The 21,630-nt window shown below is 38.3% G+C and overlaps 1 protein-coding gene across 12 annotated transcripts in view; it reads right to left on the reverse strand.

Moving 5' to 3' along the window:
* Positions 1–41: 41 nt before the first annotated feature.
* The window catches only part of CDC25C (cell division cycle 25C), a 38,618-nt gene continuing 17,029 nt past the window's right edge, over positions 42–21,630 (reverse strand). For 7 of the 12 annotated variants that reach the window (XM_065918622.1, XM_065918629.1, XM_065918626.1 and 4 more), the window contains 7 exons: positions 8,669–8,821; positions 7,551–7,652; positions 6,511–6,573; positions 5,124–5,222; positions 4,453–4,586; positions 3,951–4,062; positions 2,825–3,749 (listed from right to left, as the gene is read on the reverse strand). In XM_065918622.1, coding sequence (XP_065774694.1) covers positions 3,600–3,749; positions 3,951–4,062; positions 4,453–4,586; positions 5,124–5,222; positions 6,511–6,573; positions 7,551–7,652; positions 8,669–8,821 — 813 coding nt within the window. In that variant the 3' untranslated portion in view covers positions 2,825–3,599. Of the gene's footprint in view, positions 122–2,824; positions 3,750–3,950; positions 4,063–4,452; positions 4,587–5,123; positions 5,223–6,510; positions 6,574–7,550; positions 7,653–8,668; positions 8,822–21,630 lie in introns of those variants that run through there. The other 5 variants (XM_065918623.1, XM_065918631.1, XM_065918621.1 and 2 more) reach the window with 4 other exon arrangements.

The raw sequence follows: 21,630 nt of genomic DNA on the forward strand, positions 1-21,630 counted from the left end.
TCAGTGAAAAACAGTTAAGAGAACAAGTTTTACAGACTACCTGGTTTCAATTGACATTATCAACACATGCTGGGTGACCTCGGGCATGTCACTTAATTTTTCTGTGCTTCAGTTTCTTCATCTGAAAAATTAATAGCAGTATTTACTTTGTATAACAGTTTTGAGGATTAAACAAGTATATAGTGAGTAAAGGGTTTAGCTTAGTGCCAGGTACATAGCACACACAGAATGATATCACTGCAGGAGGCACATAGAAGTTAATTATTCTATGAACTCAGCCAGCCCCTACCAGTCAACCTACAGTTTTAGAGTTGAAGGCTAGATCTTCTTCCTTTTGCTGAATATGGTAGTGGGCCAGAGTGCTTGTAGGAATGGAAGCAAAGAGAGTCATTTCTACCTTGAGGGCAGGAACTGTGACATATTTGAATGCTTGTGGTACTTAGAATTGACATCCCTTGAAAGAAACTAGTGAGTCCCTCACATTTGTCTGAACTAAATGGGGAAAGAAGATCCTCCATGCCTCTCACTTTATATATGGCTGGTAAGGAAAGGGAAATGCTTCCCTCTCTGTAGCAGAGGTCAGCTAGGTACTGGGGCTGAGATTGCAACCAGAAGTGTTTTCAGACCTAAAGGTTTCCATTCTTTATCACCTGTCTTCCTGCTGAATGAATACCAGTCAGTACAAGGACACCAGCACAGAGCTAACCCCTTCATAGCCTCATGCAAAGATTTCTGGATTGGGGTCTTAGTATCTGCCCTTAGCTTCAGTTCCCAAGCTGAAGCAACCCTCTGGCCCTGACTTCTCAAGAACCTATAACTGAGGCACTTACACATTTAACACCTAATACAATGCCAATTTAGAAAGACACATCGTTCCATCGATGAGGATTTGGTAACAGAAAAATCCATTAGCATTACAGACTCTGGAGCTATACTGCCTGGGTTCATATCCCAACTCTGCCATTCATTAGCTGTAGGACTTTAAACAAGTTACTCAGTCTCTCTGTTCCTCAACTTCTTTATTGGGATAAATATATACATGTATAATAAATAGTGACTACTTACTTGTCTCACAGGATTGTTGTGAAAATTAGTTTATTTATATAAAATGAGTAAATGTTTACTTGCAAGCAGTAAACAGCTGAAAGGTTGTTAGCTACTATTATTATTGTTCCTAAAAATAACATGAATCACCTGACATGGTACCTATATACAGTGGGAAGATATTACAAGAAACTATATGGGAAAATGTAGCCTTTTAGGCAAATATAATTTTCCACAAAGTAGATAGCTGATTAAGCCCTAGTTTTATGTTTTACAACTTGGAACTTACATTTAGGATCACTGAGACGTGAATACTTGTGCACCAGTCTTTTCCCAGGTAGGGGCTTGCTCTCCCTTTCTGGAAAGAATTACAGGAAATGACTCACTAGGGTAGGCAGTGAGTCAGGGACCCATCCTCACATTTGGAAGTGGAGGTGCTTCAAGCAGTTTCCTGCTCAGGCGACTAAGCTCCTACCTGTTGTGAGGAAGTGTGTGGAGTGGGACAAAAGAATAGCATCTTTTCCTCAGCTGTCTCCACCTATTGAAGCTCTTCTCTCCATTTTCCCCCAGCCCTTCTGAGCTCAGAACTCAAGGACTCAGGACAGACAGGTTCAAGCTAGGAGTGGAGACTGCAGGCTGCAGCAGCTGCCTTAGAGAATACAGCAGTGCCCTCTGCTGTGAGGCAAGCATGCAGCACTCTGGTAGAAGAGCGTTCTTGAACCTTGCAAAAATCAATTCAGTCACTCGGGCACACTCTTCCCTCCCACTCACTTTTTAAAAAGTCTCCCTGCTCCATCCAGATCTGGGAAGGTGTCATTTTTGTCTCCATTCTATCTCAGGCTAGGCTTCACAGCCTTTTGTCCATTTCTAGTCCTGAGCTATGACTACTTACCAGGTTAATGCCATAGAATGACAATGTGCAATTCCACTGCCGTCCAGGCCAAGTAGGGCTGTACCTTACTACACAGACAAAAACCTACTCACCTTAAAGAACTCTAAAAAAGGAAAGCCTGGGGTAATGCTGAAGAATGTAACTTAAAATATCTTTCTGTGAGTGCAAGTTCAATCCCTGGTTGGGGAACTAAGATATCACATGCCAGATGGCATGGACAAATTTTTTTTTTAATTGATTAATTAAATTAAATATCTTTCTGAAGTCTAACTGATCTTGCTTGGTGCTTTCCTTTTCTTTCAATCTTATCTTCATATGGCACAGATCTCTACTTCCAACTATCCTAAATCTGTCTCTGTGAAACATGAAGTGGAGCGGAAAAAAAATCTTTGGAAAATGGGAAAAGTCAAAACTCTGATGCAGACTTTCCTGGTGGTCCGGTGGTTGAGAATCTGCCTGCCAGTGCAGGGGACAGTTTCAGTCCCTGGTCCGGGAGACTCCACATGCTGCAGGGCAACTGGGCCTATGCACCACAAATACTGACCCTGTACTCTCCAATGAGAAGCCACTGCAATAAGAAGCACCACAACTAGAGAGTAGCCCCCTCCACACACTGCCCCCACTCTCTGCAACTAGAAGAAAGCCTGAGCAGCAGCAAAGTTTCAGTGCAGCCAAAAATAAATAAATAAATATTTTTAAATTCTATTGAGGCTGAAGATAAGGAACCTTTGGAATACAACTCAGACCTATCACTTGGTCTTACAGAATGGCAATTATTCTGGTTTTCTGAGTCTTGATACCACAAAGAATTGAGTCTGGGGCACACTTTTAGGCAATTCATACCATGGAATGGTGTAGGAAAGGAAAGTCTGGAACACTGCTGAAGAATTCCATTTAAAAAGTTTTCTTTAATTCCAGAGCTGTAGTTCTCAAGCCTTGACATGCATCACAATCACCTGAAAGGGAGATTTTTAAAACCCAGATTTCTGGGCCCTAACCTCAGACATTCCGATTTAGTAGGTCTGGAGTGGGCTGTGAAAACCTGCATTTCAAGCAAAGTTCAGATAATGCTGATGAACCAGGGCCCAAACTTTGAGAACCATGGTCTGGAGAAAAGCACTTTGGCCTCAACTATGAATAGAGATGGCTACATCTTTGTCTGAAGGAATTTAAATGTGGTGATTACTTCCTTATATACATCTTCTAGGAGTTTTTCTCATTCATCGATGTTTATATTTCCATTTTTAAAAAAAGAAGAGAGAGGGAGACAAACAAGGAAAATTCAGAGGAAGAAGATGGACAACTCTCTCAACTCTCTCTTGCATAGCCAGAAGCCCAGGAGAAAGATCTGGCTGACCTCTGAGAAGACACGAGTAGTTAGGAAGAGGAATGCAACAGCCCCCTGAAGCAACATAAATCTCCATGCAACCCAAGGCTCCAACCTTGGAGAACTAGTTCGAGGACTTCCTTACTAGCCAACAGCTCTACTAAAATGTAACCAATCCTCATGCCTGGGATTTCTTTAGTTTGGCAGCCTGTTGGTTTACTGACATCTTTTAACATCTTAGAATGAAAAAAGGCTGCATAGAAGATGGCCTCTTTCTGCTCAGGGTTTCTACAGTGCCTTTTGGTGAGTCCCAGGCAGCCAGTAGGTGACCTGATATCATGGGCTCACATCCTTCACCAGTAAGGCAATCTGTTCCTGCAGCTGTCGCTCTCCTTCCCATGCTTTGTTCTGGTTTCGACACCTCAGCAGCTCAGCCTTATGGTCCTGGTGATGCATTGGGCAATAGCTCTGTGGTTCACACAACTCCTGAAAGGCAAGGGACAGAGTAAGGAATCCTCTTGATGCCTACAGTCTGCCCACGAGGTATAACAGAGATGCTGCAAGGAATGGCTTAGAAGGAACAGCACTTTCTTCTCAGAGGGCTCTGCAGGCCCTGGGAGCTGCATGTTAAAGTTGGCCCCAAGTCTGGGCTCCCCCATTGCCCCACATGCCCCATGCAAGATTTACCATATATTCTGGAAAGAAGTCTCTGTAGCCCCCTTTGAGGATGTACAGCTCTGGATAGTACAGTGCAGGATACTGGTTCAGAGCCCTGTCCTCTTCTCTCAGAGAACGGCACCTTTAGAGAAAAATCCAGATGGGTGGGATAGGAAAAAAGCAAGTTCAGGATTTCATGGGTCATTCACTGGGGAAGGGGAGGAAGAAGAGACTTTTGCTAACCCTCAAAAGGAGCTCCAGATCTTATTTTTGCAAAACAAGGTGCAAGTAGCACCTCTCTTTCTCCTTTCCTCCATTGGTACCTAACTCCAAATCCTTTTTCCTTCACTACTTCAAACCTTTGAATTGTAGAAACTCCTTCCTTCCACCTCCTTAACATTCTTTAAACTACAGTGGAAATCATTCATTCATTCAGTTTCTGTCTAAACTGGGCTGGGAAGGTTCCTTGACTGTAAGTCCAAACTCAAGATCCATCACCCTCTCCATGCCCCCTCCTCATGTAGACACTCACATTCGGGGACCCCTCTCAGAGGAGAATTCACAATGGAACACAATGATTATTCTTTTCTGGATATCCAAAGGGACAATGGGTTTCTTCAGAAAGAAGTTATATAGTTCTTCTTGACTGTGCAAGTTTAATGCTCCCTGTAAAATAATTTTATTAAGTATTTCCTTAAGGGTGAGAGAATAGGGCCAACACTTAGAAATAACTGGAATACCATCTTGAAATATTTAGTTCAGGAAGACTACACTATTAAGTACTTTCAGAGTGGAAATCTACCTGTATCTACCCCCAGGGCCTGGCATGGAGCTTGGTTATATATTAGGTGCTCAATAAACATTTACAGAACGGAACTGCCTGAAGTGTAGGGATTATTGTGAGAAATGTCTGTAAGCATTAAGTGTCTGCAAAGTGCCGCTCAGTCCCTGGATTAATGTTTTTATGTCCAGGTAAGAGCTTTTGGCTCCTATATGAAAGAGGCAGATTGGTCTAGGAGGGAAAGGGAAAGTAAATTGCTCAAGGTTCACAGAATTACAACAGGAATGAGGACTAACAACCTTGATGTGTTCCAAATGTATAATGTCTGCCCTGGTTCCAGAGGTTGCAGGACCGTTTGTCTAGACTTCTTAATAAGCAGTATCTCCAGGCCCTCCCCTGCTAAGTCCTCAATATAACCTTACCTGAATGTGTCCTCCCAGGTACTCATATGGATAGCGGCAATCGATGATATAAAACTTCTCAATCAGACCCTGGAACTCCCCCGATAGCAAGGCAGCCACCTGTACAGAAACTATGACTGAATACCCTGCCTCTTAGGAGGGAGAGAAGAGCCAGTCACCCAGTTCCTGATATGTACTCCTTTTAGTCACTCAGGATCCCACTGTATGCCCAGCCTCCAAAGTCCCCCTATATTTGAAACATGGCAATGGTGCAACCGCCCCCCACCAACCCTCCGCAAGTAAGAGAATAAAACAGGAAATAGGAAATAGGTTTTTGGAGAACCAAAACAGTCAGTACTGCCAGGACACAAGAGAGAACATTCAAGCTACTTATTTGGAGGAAGACACAGCTACAATCAATCTCTGAGAAGACACCCAAGGATTTCTGTAAGGGCACAGGTAGCAGCTGTCTCAATTTTACAAGAAGAAATGAGAAATGATTCCCCACCCTCTACTGGAAGACTAGAAAGCGAGTTTCTCAAAAGGGATATCAAAGGAAACGGTTGATATCCAGAGGAAGAAACTTAAGCTATGTGTGGTTATGTAAATTGGCTCAAACTTTCCAGAGGAAACTTTGTAAATACTTATAAAAAAATAAATAAATGTAATTACATTTTCAGCAACTTCTTTTCTAGCATCTTAAGTAAACAGAAGTACATAAAGATAGGGCACAAAAATGTTGATCTCACCATTGCTTTAGATTATCAAAATATTATAAATACTCAACAAAAGAAGTTTAGTTTAAAAAGTTATATATTATCAGTATAACAGAATATTACATAGCCATCAAAGGGATAATATAGATTTTTTTAAAATAATACAGAAAGATGTTTACAATGACTTATTAAGATAACTACAAAATTACATGCTTATTATGATACTATTTTTATAAAACTTATTATAGCAGAATAAAATCTGTAAGGCCATAAGGAAAGTATGACTAGTGCTCATCTCTGATGGTGAGACCAATGGGTAAAGTGACAAAATAATTATTGCACAAACTAGAATACTTTTGAGAGTGATAGAGAGCACTATTAATAATATCCAGTAATAGGCATAAATGGAATTGCAATATGTAAACCAGGATGTAAGGCCAGTCTAATCGGGTGATTTTTACTTTTCTCCCTTCCCCTTCCTCCTTCCTTTCTTATGTAACAATTATATATCATTTGCTTAATTACAAACAAAGGTGACATACAAATGAGTCTTTTAACATAGCTTCAGCTGAATACAGAGCCCACATGAGTGAACAAAGTGAAAGAAACACAAATGGAAGTGGGGATTTTAGGGACAGAACAGACCAGATGGCAGCTTATGTAACAGCTACCATCTCCAGAAATCTGCTTACTGTTTCTGGGTTGACGTACTTCAGATCTTGGTGTTTCCCTGACACGGTTGGCAGTGCACATACCTAGAAATACCCAAGAGCTAAAAAAAACAGCAAGTTCTCTATACCCAAATTTGAAACCATGACCCATATATTGCCCTATCCAAATGACATTTAAAACCCCAGATGTCTTCAGAAATCAATGGTCTCAATGTGCATATGCAACAATTCCATTTCTAAGAACTGAACCTAAGGAGCTAATTACGAATGCTTAAAAATTCTTAGATTTAGCCACAAATATGTTCATCTTGGTACAGTTCATAAGGAAAAATTGTAGAAGTAAATAACAAGAAAGGGCTTATCAGGAAATTATGGGCAGCCAAAAAAAAAAAAAAAGAAATAGTGTGCTGTTATTAAAAGTGGTGAAAGGACGAAGAACTATTTATTGACATGAAAAGATGTTCCTGATATATCAAAGGAGATGGAATAAAAACCTCAAAACAAACATGGAAAAACAAAAAGTGTATTTGTGTACATGCATGTGTCTCTGTGAAAAAACATACAGAGATATACACCAAAATATACACCAAAAAAAAAAATAAACAAAAATAATAATACTCTGATAAGATCTGGGGTAGATTCCATTTTCTATCTTCTGTAGTCACCAAATATGATTTTAAAATATGTTTTTTAAAAAAGTAGAAAGTCTCATACTTGGGACTTCCTGGCAGTCCAGTGGTTAAGACTCTGTGCTTCCACTGCAGGGGGCACAGATTCGACCCCTGGGTAGGGAACAAGGTTCCACATGCCATAGGGCACCACCAAAAAACAGACAAAAGAAAGCCTCATAATTTTTCCACTTCTATAGATATTTCCAGAGTGAATAAGGGGTACTTTCTCATGAAAGGTTTGGGGCCTAGATCTACCACTACAGTACCTTCAGGTTATCAGTGAGTACTTGCTGAAGACACATGTTAATTAAACTTAGTATCCTCTGCAAGCAGATAAGATTCAGATCCAAAATATAGGATGAAATATAGCATTGGAGTAACCAAACTCACCTTGGAGAAATCACCAATCAGAGGCCCCTGGTTTGAATCTTCCTCCAACATCTGAGTCATGTTGATGTCACAGAGGGAGACCATTTTCTTTAGACCTAAGTCCTGAGACAAGATTCCCCCCACCCCAATCCTCATGTTAAAGGTTTAAAAACCAAGGAATGGAAGGAGTGTTGGGAGATTCATTAAAAATATGCATACTCTTTGATCTAATAATTCTACTTGTTTTACTAAGAAAATAAAGATATGTAGAAAGATTTGGCTATTAAGGATGCTTACAATAGAGAAAAATTACTAATAAATGATCAATAACAAGATCTTGGTTAAACAAATCATATCCACACATTATCAATTACTATTAGGGAATAAAAAGCTGTAAATTAACTTCATTAACTTGAAAATATCACATCATTAAGTAGGTTAGAAAACATGTACTTTGTAATGCCTCTTTAATAAAAGAAAAAACATATTTGCATTAAAAAAAAAGTCTGGAAAAAAAAAGTCTGAAAGGCTATTCATTATTAATAGTAATTATCTCTGGCCTGTGGGATTATGCACATTTTGCAATGGCTTCTTTTTGCTTTTTTTGAATTTTCTATTTTTCTATAATGTCATACACTGATTTCATAAAATAGCCAAATGTATTGAGATTTCTTTTTTTTTTTTTTGAGATTTCCTTTTTAAAGGAGAGGTACAGGATGAGGGTTAAATTTTACTTAAACTTTATGAGGGTTAAGTTTTTTCAGAATTTGCTTTCCAGCAAACCAAAACATCATCTCTATGATGTTATTTCTATCCAAATGCCTATAAAACAGCAATAAATGTCCTTCTCAATCAGTTCCCTTGTATTCTCTCAGATCTTAAAAAAGGTGGTTGGGAAGACAATACAATGATATCATTTCCAAAATTATAATATAACATATTCATTATTAAATACTTTATATATGGGTGCAGATGTAGAAAAGGAAAATGGAAAGAGGAGATAAAAGTAAAAGTACACAGCCAAAAGCCATGCGAAAGCAACCCCCAACCCAGAAAGGTGGAGAAGATGAGATAAAGTTTAAAGAGACTGTCTTTTTTTAAAGTTTCTGACAAAAAAAAAAGAAAAAAAAGTTTCTTACCTTTCTGAGCTCTTTGTGGTTTGAACAATACTTCTTTTTTACTTTATCTGGTATTGTGCTGTCCTTGAATTTTACCACCTGCTTCAGACTTGGACTGTTCAAGCTGTCTGGCAACGATGAGGAGCGATACAGGGAGCTCCGGTTTAGAGGTGGCTGTTTGGAAACATGAAACCCCAAAGTTCTTATTCCTTAAAGTGTGTCTGCAGGCCAGCATTGTGAACCTCCCCTGGGAGGTTGTTAGAAATGCAGAATCCCAGATGTTAGGCTTCCTCCCAAACCTGATGAATTAAAATTTGCACTCTAACAAGATACCCAGGTGATTCCTAGAAACACTTAAGTTTGAGAAACAATGCCCCAGGTAAGGAACCTGTCTTCCCTTCCTCATTAACACCTTCTCCTCAAACTCCATGATGTTCCATCTCTCCTAAGATGTTTTAACTCCAGCCAAATTCTCAACCTGATCATCATATATACCAATACTTGTAGAAAAAAGCAAATGCAAGCTTAATTCCTCCAGTCATATGTTAGCTTCTCTATGGGATCCTAAGACCCTGACTATCAAGATTTAAGAATCCCAACAAAACTGAAGATAACAAGCCAAAAAAGTTAGCCTGGGTGAAAAATACAAAGAAGCAAGAGTATATAGTTTTCCCTTGAGACAACTGTGAGGTATCTGTGAGAGGCTGGTTCCAGGACCTCCACAGATACCAAAATCTGGGGGTGCTCAAGTCCCTTATTTAAAATCATGTAGTATATTCTATGAACATCCTTCTGTACATTTACTTTATTTATTTATTTATTGACCATGCTGCACAGCATGTGAAATCTTAGTTTCCTGGCCAAGGATCAAACCTATGCCCCATGCAGTTGAACTGCAGAGTGGTTAACCCAGGGAATTCCCTCTTGTATATTTTAAATCATCTCCAGATTGCTTATGTGTGTGTGCCTGTGTGTGCATGCACACGCACACTCATACATGCATGCTAAGTCACTTTAGTCGTGTCTGACTCTTTGCAACCCCGTGGACTGTAGTCTGCCAGATTCTTCTGTCCATGGATTTTTCAGGCAAGAATACTGGAGTGGATTGCCATGCCCTCCTCCAGGGGATCTTCCTGACCCAGGGATCAAAGCCACATCTCCTGTATCTCCTGCATTAGCAGGTGGACTTTTTACCACTCTGCCACCTGGGAAGCCCGCTTATAATACCTAATATAATGTAAATGCTATGTAAATAGTTTCCCATGTAGGCAAATTCAAGCTTGCTTTTTGGAACTTCCTTCAGGGGGAAAAAAGAAAACTTAAAAATTTTTTTATTTTCCAATCTGTGGAGTGAAAGAGGAAAAATATCATTCAGGCTTAAAAGAGGTTAATGGGGGAAGAAAAACAGTAAAATAAGCAGTATGCAAGGGAAAAGGAAATAATAGAATCTAATATCAGGATCAGGACCAGACGGCTTCACAACTGAATTCTACCAAAAATTTAAAGAGATAACACCTATCCCACTCAAACTCTTCCAGAACATTGCAGAAGAAAGTAAACTTCCAAGCTCATTCTATGAGGCCACCATCACCCTAATACCAAAACCAAAGATGCCACAAAGAAAGAAAACTACAGGTCAATATCACTGATGAATATAGATACAAAAACCCTTAACAAAATTCTAGCAAACGGAATCTAACAACATATTAAAAAGATCATACATCATGACCAAGTGGGCTTTATCCCAGGGATGCAAGGATTCTTTAATATCCACAAATCAATCAATGTGATACACCACATTAACAAATTGAAAGATAAAAACCATATAATTATCTCAATAGATGCAGAGAAAGCCTTTGACAAAATTCAACACCCATTTATGATAAAAACCCTCCAGAAAGCAGGAATAGAAGGAACACACCTCAACATAATAAAAGCTATATATGACAAACTCATAGCAAACATTATCCTCAATGGTGAAAAATTGAAAGCATTTCCCCTAAAGTCAGGAACAAGACAAGGGTGCCCACTCTCACCACTACTATTCAATATAGTTTTGGAAGTTTTGGTCACAGCAGTCAGAGCAGAAAAAGAAATAAAAGGAATGGAGATTGGAAAAGAAGAAGTAAAACTCTCAGTTTGCAGATGACATGATCCTCTACATAGAAAACCCTAAAGACTCCACCAGAAAATTACTAGAGCTAATCAATGAATATAGTAAAGTTGCAGGATATAAAATTAACACACAGAAATCCCTTGCATTCCTATACACTAACAATGAGAAAACAGAAAGAGAAATTAAGGAAACAATTCCATTCACCATTGCAAAGAATAAAATACTTAGGCATATATCTACCTAAAGAAACAAAAGATCTATATATAGAAAACTATAAAACACTGATGAAAGAAATCAAAGAGGACACAAATAGATGGAGAAATATACCATGTTCATGGACTGGATCAATATAGTGAAAATGAGTATACTACCCAAAGCAATCTATAGATTCAATGCAATCCCTATCAAGCTACCAATGGTATTTTTCACAGAACTAGAACAAATAATTTCACAATTTGTATGGAAATACAAAAAAAACCTCAAATAGCCAAAGCAATCTTGAGGAAGAGGAATGGAACTGGGGGAATCAACCTGCCTGACTTCAGGCTATACTACAAAGCCACAGTCATCAAGACAGTATGGTACTGGTACAAAGACAGAAATACAGATCAATGGAACAAAATAGAAATCCCAGAGATAAATCCACACAACTATGGACACCTTATCTTTGACAAAGGAGGCAAGAATATCCAATGGAGAAAAGACTAATCTCTTTAACAAGTGGTGGTGGGAAAACTGGTCAACCACTTGTAAAAGAATGAAACTAGAACACTTTCTAACACCATACACAAAAATAAACTCAAAATGGATTAAAGATCTAAATGTAAGATCAGAAACTATAAAACTCCTAGAGGAAAACATAGGCAAAACACTCTCTGACATAAATCACAGCAGGATCCTCTATGACCCACCTCCCAGAGTAATGGAAATAAAAGCAAAAATAAACAAATGACACCTAATTAAACTTAAAAGCTTTTGCACAACAAAGGAAACTATAAGCAAGGTGAAAAGACAGCCTTCAGAGTGGAATAAGATAATAGCAAATTAAGCAACTGACAAAGAATTAATCTCAAAAATATACAAGCAGTTCCTGCAGCTCAATTCCAGAAAAATAAATGACCCAATAAAAAAAATGGGCCAAAGAACTAAACAGACAGTTCTCCAAAGAAGACATACAGATGGCTAACAAACACATGAAAAGATGCTCAACATTACTCATTATCAGAGAAATCCAAATCAAAACCACAATGAGGTACCATTTCACGCCGGTCAGAATGGCTGCTATCCAAAAGTCTACAAACAAATATTGGAGAGGGTGTGGAGAAAAGGGAACCCTCTTACACACGGCTGGTGGGAATGCAGACTAGTACAGACACTATGAAGAACAGTGTGGAGATTGCTTAAAAAACTGGAAATAGAGCTGCCATACGACCCAGCAGTCCCACAGCTGGGCATACACACTGAGGAAACCAGAATTGAAAGAGACACGTGTACCCCAATGTTCATCACAGCACGGTTTATAATAGCCAGGACATGGAAGCAACCTAGATGTCCATCAGTTAACGAATGGATAAGAAAGCTGTGGTACATATACACAATGGAATATTACTCAGCCATTAAAAAGAATACATTTGAATCAGTTCTAATGAGGTGGATGAAACTGAAGCTTATTATACAGAATGAAGTAAGCCAGAAAGAAAAACACCAATACAGTATACTAACACATAATTATGGAATTTGGAAAGATGGTAACGATAACCCTGTATGCGAGACACCAAAAGAGACACAGATGTATAGAACAGTCTTTTGGACTCTGTGGGAGAAGGTGAGGGTGGGATGATTTGAGAGATTAGCATTGAAACATGTATATTATCATATGTGAAACAGATTGCCAGTCCAGGTTCAATGCATGAGACAAGATGCTCAGGGCTGGTGCACTGGGATGACCCAGAGGGATGGGATGGGGAGGGAGGTGGGAGGAGGGTTCAGGATGGGGAACATATGTACACCCATGGCTGATTCATGTCAATGTATGGCAAAACCACTACAATATTGTAAAGTAATTAGCCTCCAATTAAAATAAATAAATTTTTTAAAAATTAGGATGACCATTATAGGATTGATACTATGAAGCCTATCAGGAAAAAAAAAAAATAGATTAAATACCATGGGAGCTGCTGACCCAGGATTAGACTAAGTACAGAAGGATAGACTAATTGTCTCTTTGAAAGATATGATATGGGTGTATATACCCAGATGCAGGGGGGTATATTAAAAGATCTCTGATAGCAACTTTAAACTAACCCAAGATTCTTATCTTCTGTTTTCCTTCTTTATATACTCATCTCACTAACTGCCATGGATTGATTTAGAAGCAGGCTAGACCATAAGAGAGTCAAAATTGGAAGACATATTGATAGTCAATGGTTTCTGGGAGAAGAAAGTAAGAACATCAGTAATTTACCATACAACAACACAATAACTACATCTACACAACAGTATTTGTCACACCCATGGTCCTGTCTAAATAAAACTCGGTTGTTCATGGTACCAGTTGAAGGTACAGATCACATTTGATATACTAACATTCTATACCTACTTTTTCCCTTGGACTCCTGCCAGTCAACACCTTATAGTCTCCACAATCCTACTGCAAGCCACTGGTGACTGGACCTTACTGCTGACTGAACACTCTTATTTAGTGGTCAAAAATATGTAAACATAATCTGGGTCAATCAGGTTCCCTCTCTGGGAGCTGAACTTGCAAAATGTCAAAATAATTAGGCAGCAGTAGAAGTCAAGTTTTATTAAAAGGAAGAAGCCAAGAGATACAGTCAAAGTCATGACACCAATGATGAATGGATGGATGAACCAAAGGTATAGTGGTAGAGGAGATGTGGTAAACAACTGAGAAGCAGACTACCCAGCCTCCATGAATGACTTCCCTTCATACTACTTCAGTTTTGCCCTGAGAAGAATGCAGGAGGAAGCTAGATCAGAATATCAAATTTGTTGGCCTTAGTCAATCTTTGTTTCTTTAACCAAAAGAACCTCTCTAGAACACATTGTAATTATTAAGCAAAGAGTTCATTTTAAAGAGTTTGAATTAACTATCTACTAAGTGAAATGCATCCATTTATTAGCATCACATCTAAGAAATCTTTGCCTAACAGAGGGTCACAAGCATTCTTCTCCAGTTTTTTTCTTCAGCTGTTCTACACTCTTATGTTTAGGCCCATGATCCATTTAATGTAAAGTTATATATGTGATATGAAGCATAGATTGAAGTTTTTGTTTTTCACATGGATTTGCCATTGCTCCAGCATAATTTGTTGAAAAGACTATGCTTTCTGCATTTAATTGCTTTTGTATCTTTGTCTATTACCAATTGACCATACATGCATGGGTCTATTTCTCAAATCTCTACTCTGCTGCACTGAAGCTTTAGGTTTTTGGTAGCTATTATGATGGCAATAATGAGGGTGGTAAACATTTCTTTGGGTTTCATATAGTCCAAGGACAAGAAGCCAGAAATAAAGGTTAACAGAAAACTACTTCAACAAACAGAAACAGGCATTACTGCTTTGACAGATTATTCCCAATACATTTATATAAAAAAATGGCAACTTATGGCAAAGAGTGTAAGTGCTAGGTCATAGAGGAATGATGATAATGATACTTTAGCTTTGTCTAGCTAGTTAGGAGTTTCCCAGTGTCCAGAAGCTGGTGAGGGCAGATCCCAGGAGCAGCTGTCTTAGATCTACAAACTAATGGCTTTCATTGTTTAAGGAATTAATGAACACTTTCCAAATCTGGCAATTTTTAAGCACTGAAAAGACCAGAAAGAAGAAAAGCTCAGTTTTACTTACAGATTTTTAAACTGGATAATTATTTCATAAACTGAAGAGGCAACCATTTCCTCATAGCTTATATGCTCTTTAACACACATAGACTTGGCTTCTGTCTGTAATACTCTACTGCTCTTATCAAGGTTATCAACAATCTTCCTGTCACATCAGACAGTCACTTCTTTAGCCCTGTATCATCCTGAATCACACAGTGGCTTCCATTGACTTGGCTACTTCCTTCTTCTTTAGCTTCAGTGGCACTACCTAGTTTCTGAGTTTAGTCCTAGTATAGGCAACCGTTTACTGAAAAAACTGTGATTCTTCTACCTCTATGACTCATTCTGTCTTCTTTGTCAAGTTTCCCCACCTACCAAACCTCTAATAGATGTTGGATCTGGCCTTTTTTCTAAGTGATTTTTTCCTACCCATGAATTTAGATTTTCCTTCTATGCTGATGATCTCCAAATTTCTATCTCAATACCTCTGTTCTTACTTTCAGACTTCCATATTTACATACCTGTTAGACAATTTTCAATTACATACCAGGTAACATAACAGTGAATAAGAGGGTGGAAGAGACAAACAAAATAAATATACTCTGTACTTTCATATACTGATAAGTGCCATAAGTGAAAAATAAAAAGGGATAAAAGACAGGAAAAATATTGTGGTTAGAAGCTTGGCGGGAAAGGCTTTCTGACAAATGTGGAGATATGAGACTGAAATGAGGGAGAAAATCATATTTGCCCAGGGGAAGTGTTCTAGGCTGTAGGAACAACAAATGCTCTGGTGAGAATGGCAAAACCAGTGATGACAGAATTTAGGATGGTTTCATTTTTAGAAAGCTCAAAAAACTGAAGCAATACTGGACTTCCCTGGTCGTCCAGTGGTTAAGAATCTGCCTACCAATGCAGTGGATACAGGTTTGATCTCACAAACCTGCAAATCTTGGGGAAGATTTCACATGCCATATAGCAGCTAAGTCCATGTACCACAACCACCGAAGTCCAAGAACCCTAGAGCCTGTGTTCTACAACACAAGCCACCACAAGGAGAAGCCCACACAGCACAATGAAGACCTAGCACCACCAAAAATAAATAAATATTAAAAAAAAGAAAACTGAAGTAATACTATAAACCAACTAGATCTAATAGACAACTATAGAATACTGTACCCAACAACAGTATTCTCAAATACACATTCTACTCAAATACACATGGAAGAGTCTCCAGGATAGACTATATACTAGGATATTAAAAAAAAAAAAAAAACCTCAATAAATTTTAAGGATTGAAGTGATATAAAGTATGTTCTTTGAACACAATAGATTAGAAATTTATAACAGAAAAAAATCTGGAAAATTCACAAATGTAGACATTAACACACTCCTAAATAACCAATGGGTCAACAATGATCACCAAAGAAATCAGAAAATATTTTGAGATGAACAAGAATGAAGATATAACATACAAAAACTTGGGTAAAAATTTAGCTAAACCAGTGATTAGATGAAATTTATAGCTGTAAGTACCTATAAAAAAAAGAAGAAAGAATTCAAGTTAATGACCTAGAAATAACTAAATCCAAGCAGGAGGAAGGAAATATTCAATGAAGTAGAGAATAGAAAAGCGAGAGAGGGGCTTTCTTGGTGGTCCAGTGGTTAATAATCAGCTTTCCAATGCAGGGGATGCAGGTTCAATCCCTGGTTGGGAAACTAAGATTCTGCAAGCCATATGGCATGGCCAAAAAATACAATACAATCACTTAAAAAAAAAAAAACAAAAAGAACTTCTCAAAGAAAAACTCAGGTCCAGACACCTTCACAGGTGAATTCTGCCTAACATTTTAAAAAATGAAAACCAATCCTATACAAACTCTTTCAGAAAACTGAAAAAGGGAGAATTCTTTCCAACTGATGACATTTCACTGATACCAATACCAAAGACATTATAAGGAAAACAAAATAATGAAGATCAATATTGCTCACAAACATGGATGCTAAAATTCTCAACAAAATTTTAGTAAATTAAATTCAATACATAAAAAGAATAATATATCATGAGTAAGTAATCAAAGGAATGTAAGGTTGTTTTAACAAAGATCAATAAATGTAATTCACAGTATCAGTAGGTTAGAAAAAGAACTCCTAAGATCATCTCAGTAGATACAGAGGAAGTACGTGACAAAATCTAGTACTTGTTCCTGCTAAAATAACTCAGTGAACTAGGGAAAAGAAGGAAACTTCCTCACCTGGTAAGGGACATCTCAAGAAACTTACAGCTAACATTATACTCAATAGAGAAAGTCAGGATGCTTTTCCTGTAAGATCAGGTACAGGCAAGGGGTTCTCAATAATTACAATTGTAAAGGAATTCTGATACCAAAAAAAATTGACAACTATTAATCTAAAAGAAAGAGGAAAATAGATAATATAGGAGAGAGGAAGAGAGAGAAGTACTGTAGGAGCAAACAAGAAGAGGCGCTTCCATCTGACTCAGAGGTTTTGCAAAGTCTTTACAATAGATCATAAGGCCCTATATGACGTGTCTAGCTACCTGCCTTCTGCCCTTATCTACCACTCTGCATGTGCTCACTGCTCCAGCTTTCTTGCTCTTCCATGAATATGCCAGGCACTCTGCCATCTCAGAGGCACTCACTTTCTTCTCCTTCTGCCTGAAAGAACTCATTCCTCCTGATAGCTGCTTGGTTCCATTGCTGCTTCAGAAGTCTGCTCACTCTCAGAGAGATATTCTCTAACCTATGCAACCTATCAAAAAGATCAACTCCTAGACTTCCCTGGTGGTGCAGAGGTTAAGACTCCATGCTTCCACTGCAAGGGGCACAGGTTCAACTCTTAGTTAGGAAAGTTCCACGTGCCATGCAGTGCAGCCAAATATATATATATATATATATATCTCAACTACCATTCTACCACATTGTAATCCAAGCACTCTCCATTCTTCTTACCCCACTTTTTTTTTTCAATAGTATTTTTACTATCAGCCAATTATAAATATATTCAGGATTTGTCTATTACCTCTTGACTGGAATGTAAACTCCACGAGAGCAGGGACTTGTGCTGTGTTCACTACTGTAACCCCAGGATTATGGAATGTACGAATGCAAAGGGTGCAGTGTAAATAGGTGAAACGGCTGAGTTTAGATCTGAGCAAGGACATTTTGTTTCATGTACCAAGAGGAATGGCAGATCATATGAATACCAGAGAAGATGGGTTGCTATATTTGGCAAGAAAAGGTAGTTTTCTTCTGCTTGCTTCTGTTTTCTTTGAAACCAAACACTTCAAACTTCATATATCTAGAGTCATCCTTGACCCATCCTTCCTTCATAGCCTATATCCAACCCATCAGGTCCTGTTGATTCTATATCCAAAGTGTATTTTGAATTCATCCACTTCTCTCTGTCCCACAGCCACCACCTTAGTTCAAGCTACCAATAACTCTCCCTGGGAATGTTGCAATTGCTTCCTACTTGTACCTACTTCCAACTCCTTCCTCTCCCCTCCCCCAACTCTTACCCATTCCTCTTCCAGTAACAAGTATGGTCTTCATAAATCAGATTATACTAGTGCCCTGCTTAAAACCCTTCAATAACTTCCCATTGCATTTATTTAGAATAAAATTGAAAAACTTGCCATAGCCTAGAGGCTCTGCACGATTTGTCTCCTACCTACCTCTCCTTTCCTACCTCAGGCAACTTTTTCCCTCACTCACACTGGTTTCTCAGCTCCTTAAACACACCAAGATCTTTTCACCTTGGGACTTTGGCACTTAACAATATTCCTTTGTCGTGGAACAAACTAGCTATGTATGGATCCTTATCAACTCCTGTCATGTACAATTCCTTATCAGTTCAGTTCAGACACTCAGTAATGTCTGAACTTGCAACTCCATGAACTGCTGCACACCAAACTTCCCTGTCCATCACCAAATCTCAGGGCTTGCTCAAACTCATTTCCATCAAGTTGGTGACACCATCCCACCATCTCATCCTCTGTCGTCCCCTTCTCCTCTTGCCTTCAGTCTTTCCCAGCATCAAGGTCTTTTCCAATGAGTCAATTCTTTACATCAGATGGCCAAAGTATTGGAACTTCAGCGTCACCATCAGTCCTTCCAATGAATATTCAGGACTGATTTCCTGTAGGATGAACTGGTTTGATCTCCTTGCAGTCCAAGGGATTCTCAAGAGCCTTCTCCAACACTACAGATCAAAAGCATCAATTCTTCGGCGTTCAGTTTTCTTTATGATCCAACTCTCAAACCCATACATGACTATTGGAAAAATCATAGCTTTGACTAGAGAGATCTTTATTGGCAAAGTAACGTCTCTGTTTTTTAATATGCTGTCTTGGTTGGTCATAGCTTTTCTTCCAAAGACCAAGCATCTTTTAATTTCATGACTGTAGTCACCACCTGCAATGATTTTGGAGCCCAAGGAAATAAAGTCTCTCACTGTTTCCACTGTTTCCCCATCTATTTGCCATGAAGTGATAGGACGGGAGGCCATGATCTTCGTTTTTTGAATGTTGAGTTTTAAGCCAGCTTTTTCACTCTCCTCTTTCACTTTCATCAAGAGGCTCTTTAGTTCCTCTTTACTTTCTGCCATTAGGGTGGTGTCATCTGCATATCTGAGGTTATTGATATTTCTCCCCCAATCTTGATTCCAGCTTGTGCTTCATCCAGTCCAGCATTTCACATGATGTACTCTGCATATAAGTTAAATAAGCAAAATGACAATATACAGCCTTGATGTACTCCTTTTCCTATTTGGAACCAGTCTGTTGTTCCATGTCCACTTCTAACTGTTGCTTCTTGACCTGAATATGGATTTCTCAGGAAGCAGGTAAGGTGGTTTGGTATTCCCATCTCTTGAAGAATTTTCCACAGTTTGTTGTGATCCACACAGTCAAAAGCTTTATCATAGTCAATGAAGCAGATGTTTTTCTGGAATTCTCTTGCTTTTCTGTGATTCAATGGATGTTGGCCATTGGATCTCTGGTTCCTCTTCCTTTTTCTAAATCTAGCTTGAACATCTTAAAGTTCTTGGTTCACATACTGTTGAAGCCTAGCTTGGAGAATTTTGAGCATTACTTTGTTAGTGTGTGAGATGAGTACAATTGTGCAGTTGTTTGAATATTCTTTGGGATTGGAATTCATTGCCTCTCTTTGGGATTGGAACGAGTTGATAGTTCCTTATCAACTCACCCTAATTCATCCAGGACTTTCTTTTAGAATGAACGTCCCATGTCCTGCAAACCTCCTCAGTTTCAGACAAACTGGGACAGTTCATGAATTTGTTCTCAACTAAATATCTCCTGCTTGAGGAGGCCTTTCCTAATTACCTCCATTTAAAGGTTTCCTTCTGTTAGACACTATATTGGTCCCCATTTTGTTTCCTACATTACACTTGGACAATTTGCAATAGTTAAATTATTTTGTCTCTATGACAGTCATTTGCAATTTGGCTACTAAGCATCCTATTTTAGTAAAATCTCAAATTAGACAGAAGGCAGCCCTGCCTCCTGATAAGAAGACAAAAGGGGACAGATAATCCCTTTTCCGTTCTCTTATAGTCAACTTCATATTCTCGACTGGATTTTGAACCTTGAGGAACAATACAAAAGCACAGCATTGGTTAAGATGTTTTTATGCTGCATCACAGTGGACAGTATAGTGGGTGGCAGCAATGTCCCTGACCAAGGCTCCAGCAGCAAGGTGGGTTATGTTCTGTGGAAGGGGCCAGTAATGGTGACACTGAGCATTTAGCCAGCAAGTGGTGGCATCCAGAGCACAACGTTCCTATAGTAGTACTTTGGCCAGGCCTCATCTTATGTTCCAGACTTCTTGGTAATTTTCCAAGTTCCTCAATATCTTCCAGAAAAATCTTTTTTTCTGCCTGAGGTAACTAGAATCTATTTCTGTTATCTGCAACCAAGAACTCAAACTAAGTTCATCTAGTAAGTTGATGAACATGTTTTTTGGTTTGGGATTTTTGTGTGTCTATGTCAGGAATGTAAACCCCAAGAGGGCATAAACCTAGTCTGTTTTGTTCACCATTGTATCACAGTGCCTGACCCTTAACAAGTGTCAACAAGGTTTTTTTTTTTTTTTTAAAGAAATGAATAAAAAATCCCGAAGGTTACACCAATCTCCTTGCTTTATAAGGTATCTCATTCCATTTAGCATCAAAGAGATAAACCAGTAACAGAAAATCCCTACACTTTTTCTAACCTAAAATCTACTGCAATGCACAGTCTTAAACAGTGGGCTCTCAATAAAAAATTACTTTATAGGAGTCATAATATAAGAAAACAAGACAATAAAGAGGTTTAATATTTATTAAAGACCAATAAAATAAATACCTAACAGTCACATGTTATTCTTCCATGTAAACAAACAAAACCGCAGAGTATTTACTGGGGTGAGTCTATTTTAAATTCACTGTCATATAATGTTTATACAATTCAAAATGAACGATGTTTCTAAGACTGAAAGATCATCAATCAGCAAAGAAAGATTCAATTCTGTTCAGTTATTGTACTTATAAATTCATAAAAGCAGCTTAAACACTTCAGAAAAATTTAAAACAATAAAATTGAAAACAAAAGAATTTTCTTTTCAATCAACATTAAATTCAACTTTATTATGTTAATACTATTGAGACTTGTCTGTATTAACTCTAACATTCTACAAATATGAAGACTAACCTGTATTTCAAGAGCAACACTAAGTGTTCATTTCACAATGGGCTTTTTTTGTTTTTTTTCCAAAAAGCCTAGTAGCATTTTCCCCATGCTAACTATCCCTAACTTGCTTTTTTTCCACAGATCTACTCTCCATAATCAGCAAGTCCTCAAAAATGTTTTCCTCAGGAAGGTCACTGTCAATTCTCCCAATACCCAGTCTGCCCCTTTTGAATTGTTATCTTGGTTCTGTTGTATTCCCACAAAACAAGGAAATTAAAAGAAAACAGAATTTAATTTAGTGGGAGCAGGGTTCA

Source organism: Muntiacus reevesi, chromosome 1 (assembly GCF_963930625.1).
Source record: "Muntiacus reevesi chromosome 1, mMunRee1.1, whole genome shotgun sequence".
Taxonomy (NCBI): Eukaryota; Metazoa; Chordata; class Mammalia; order Artiodactyla; family Cervidae; genus Muntiacus; species Muntiacus reevesi.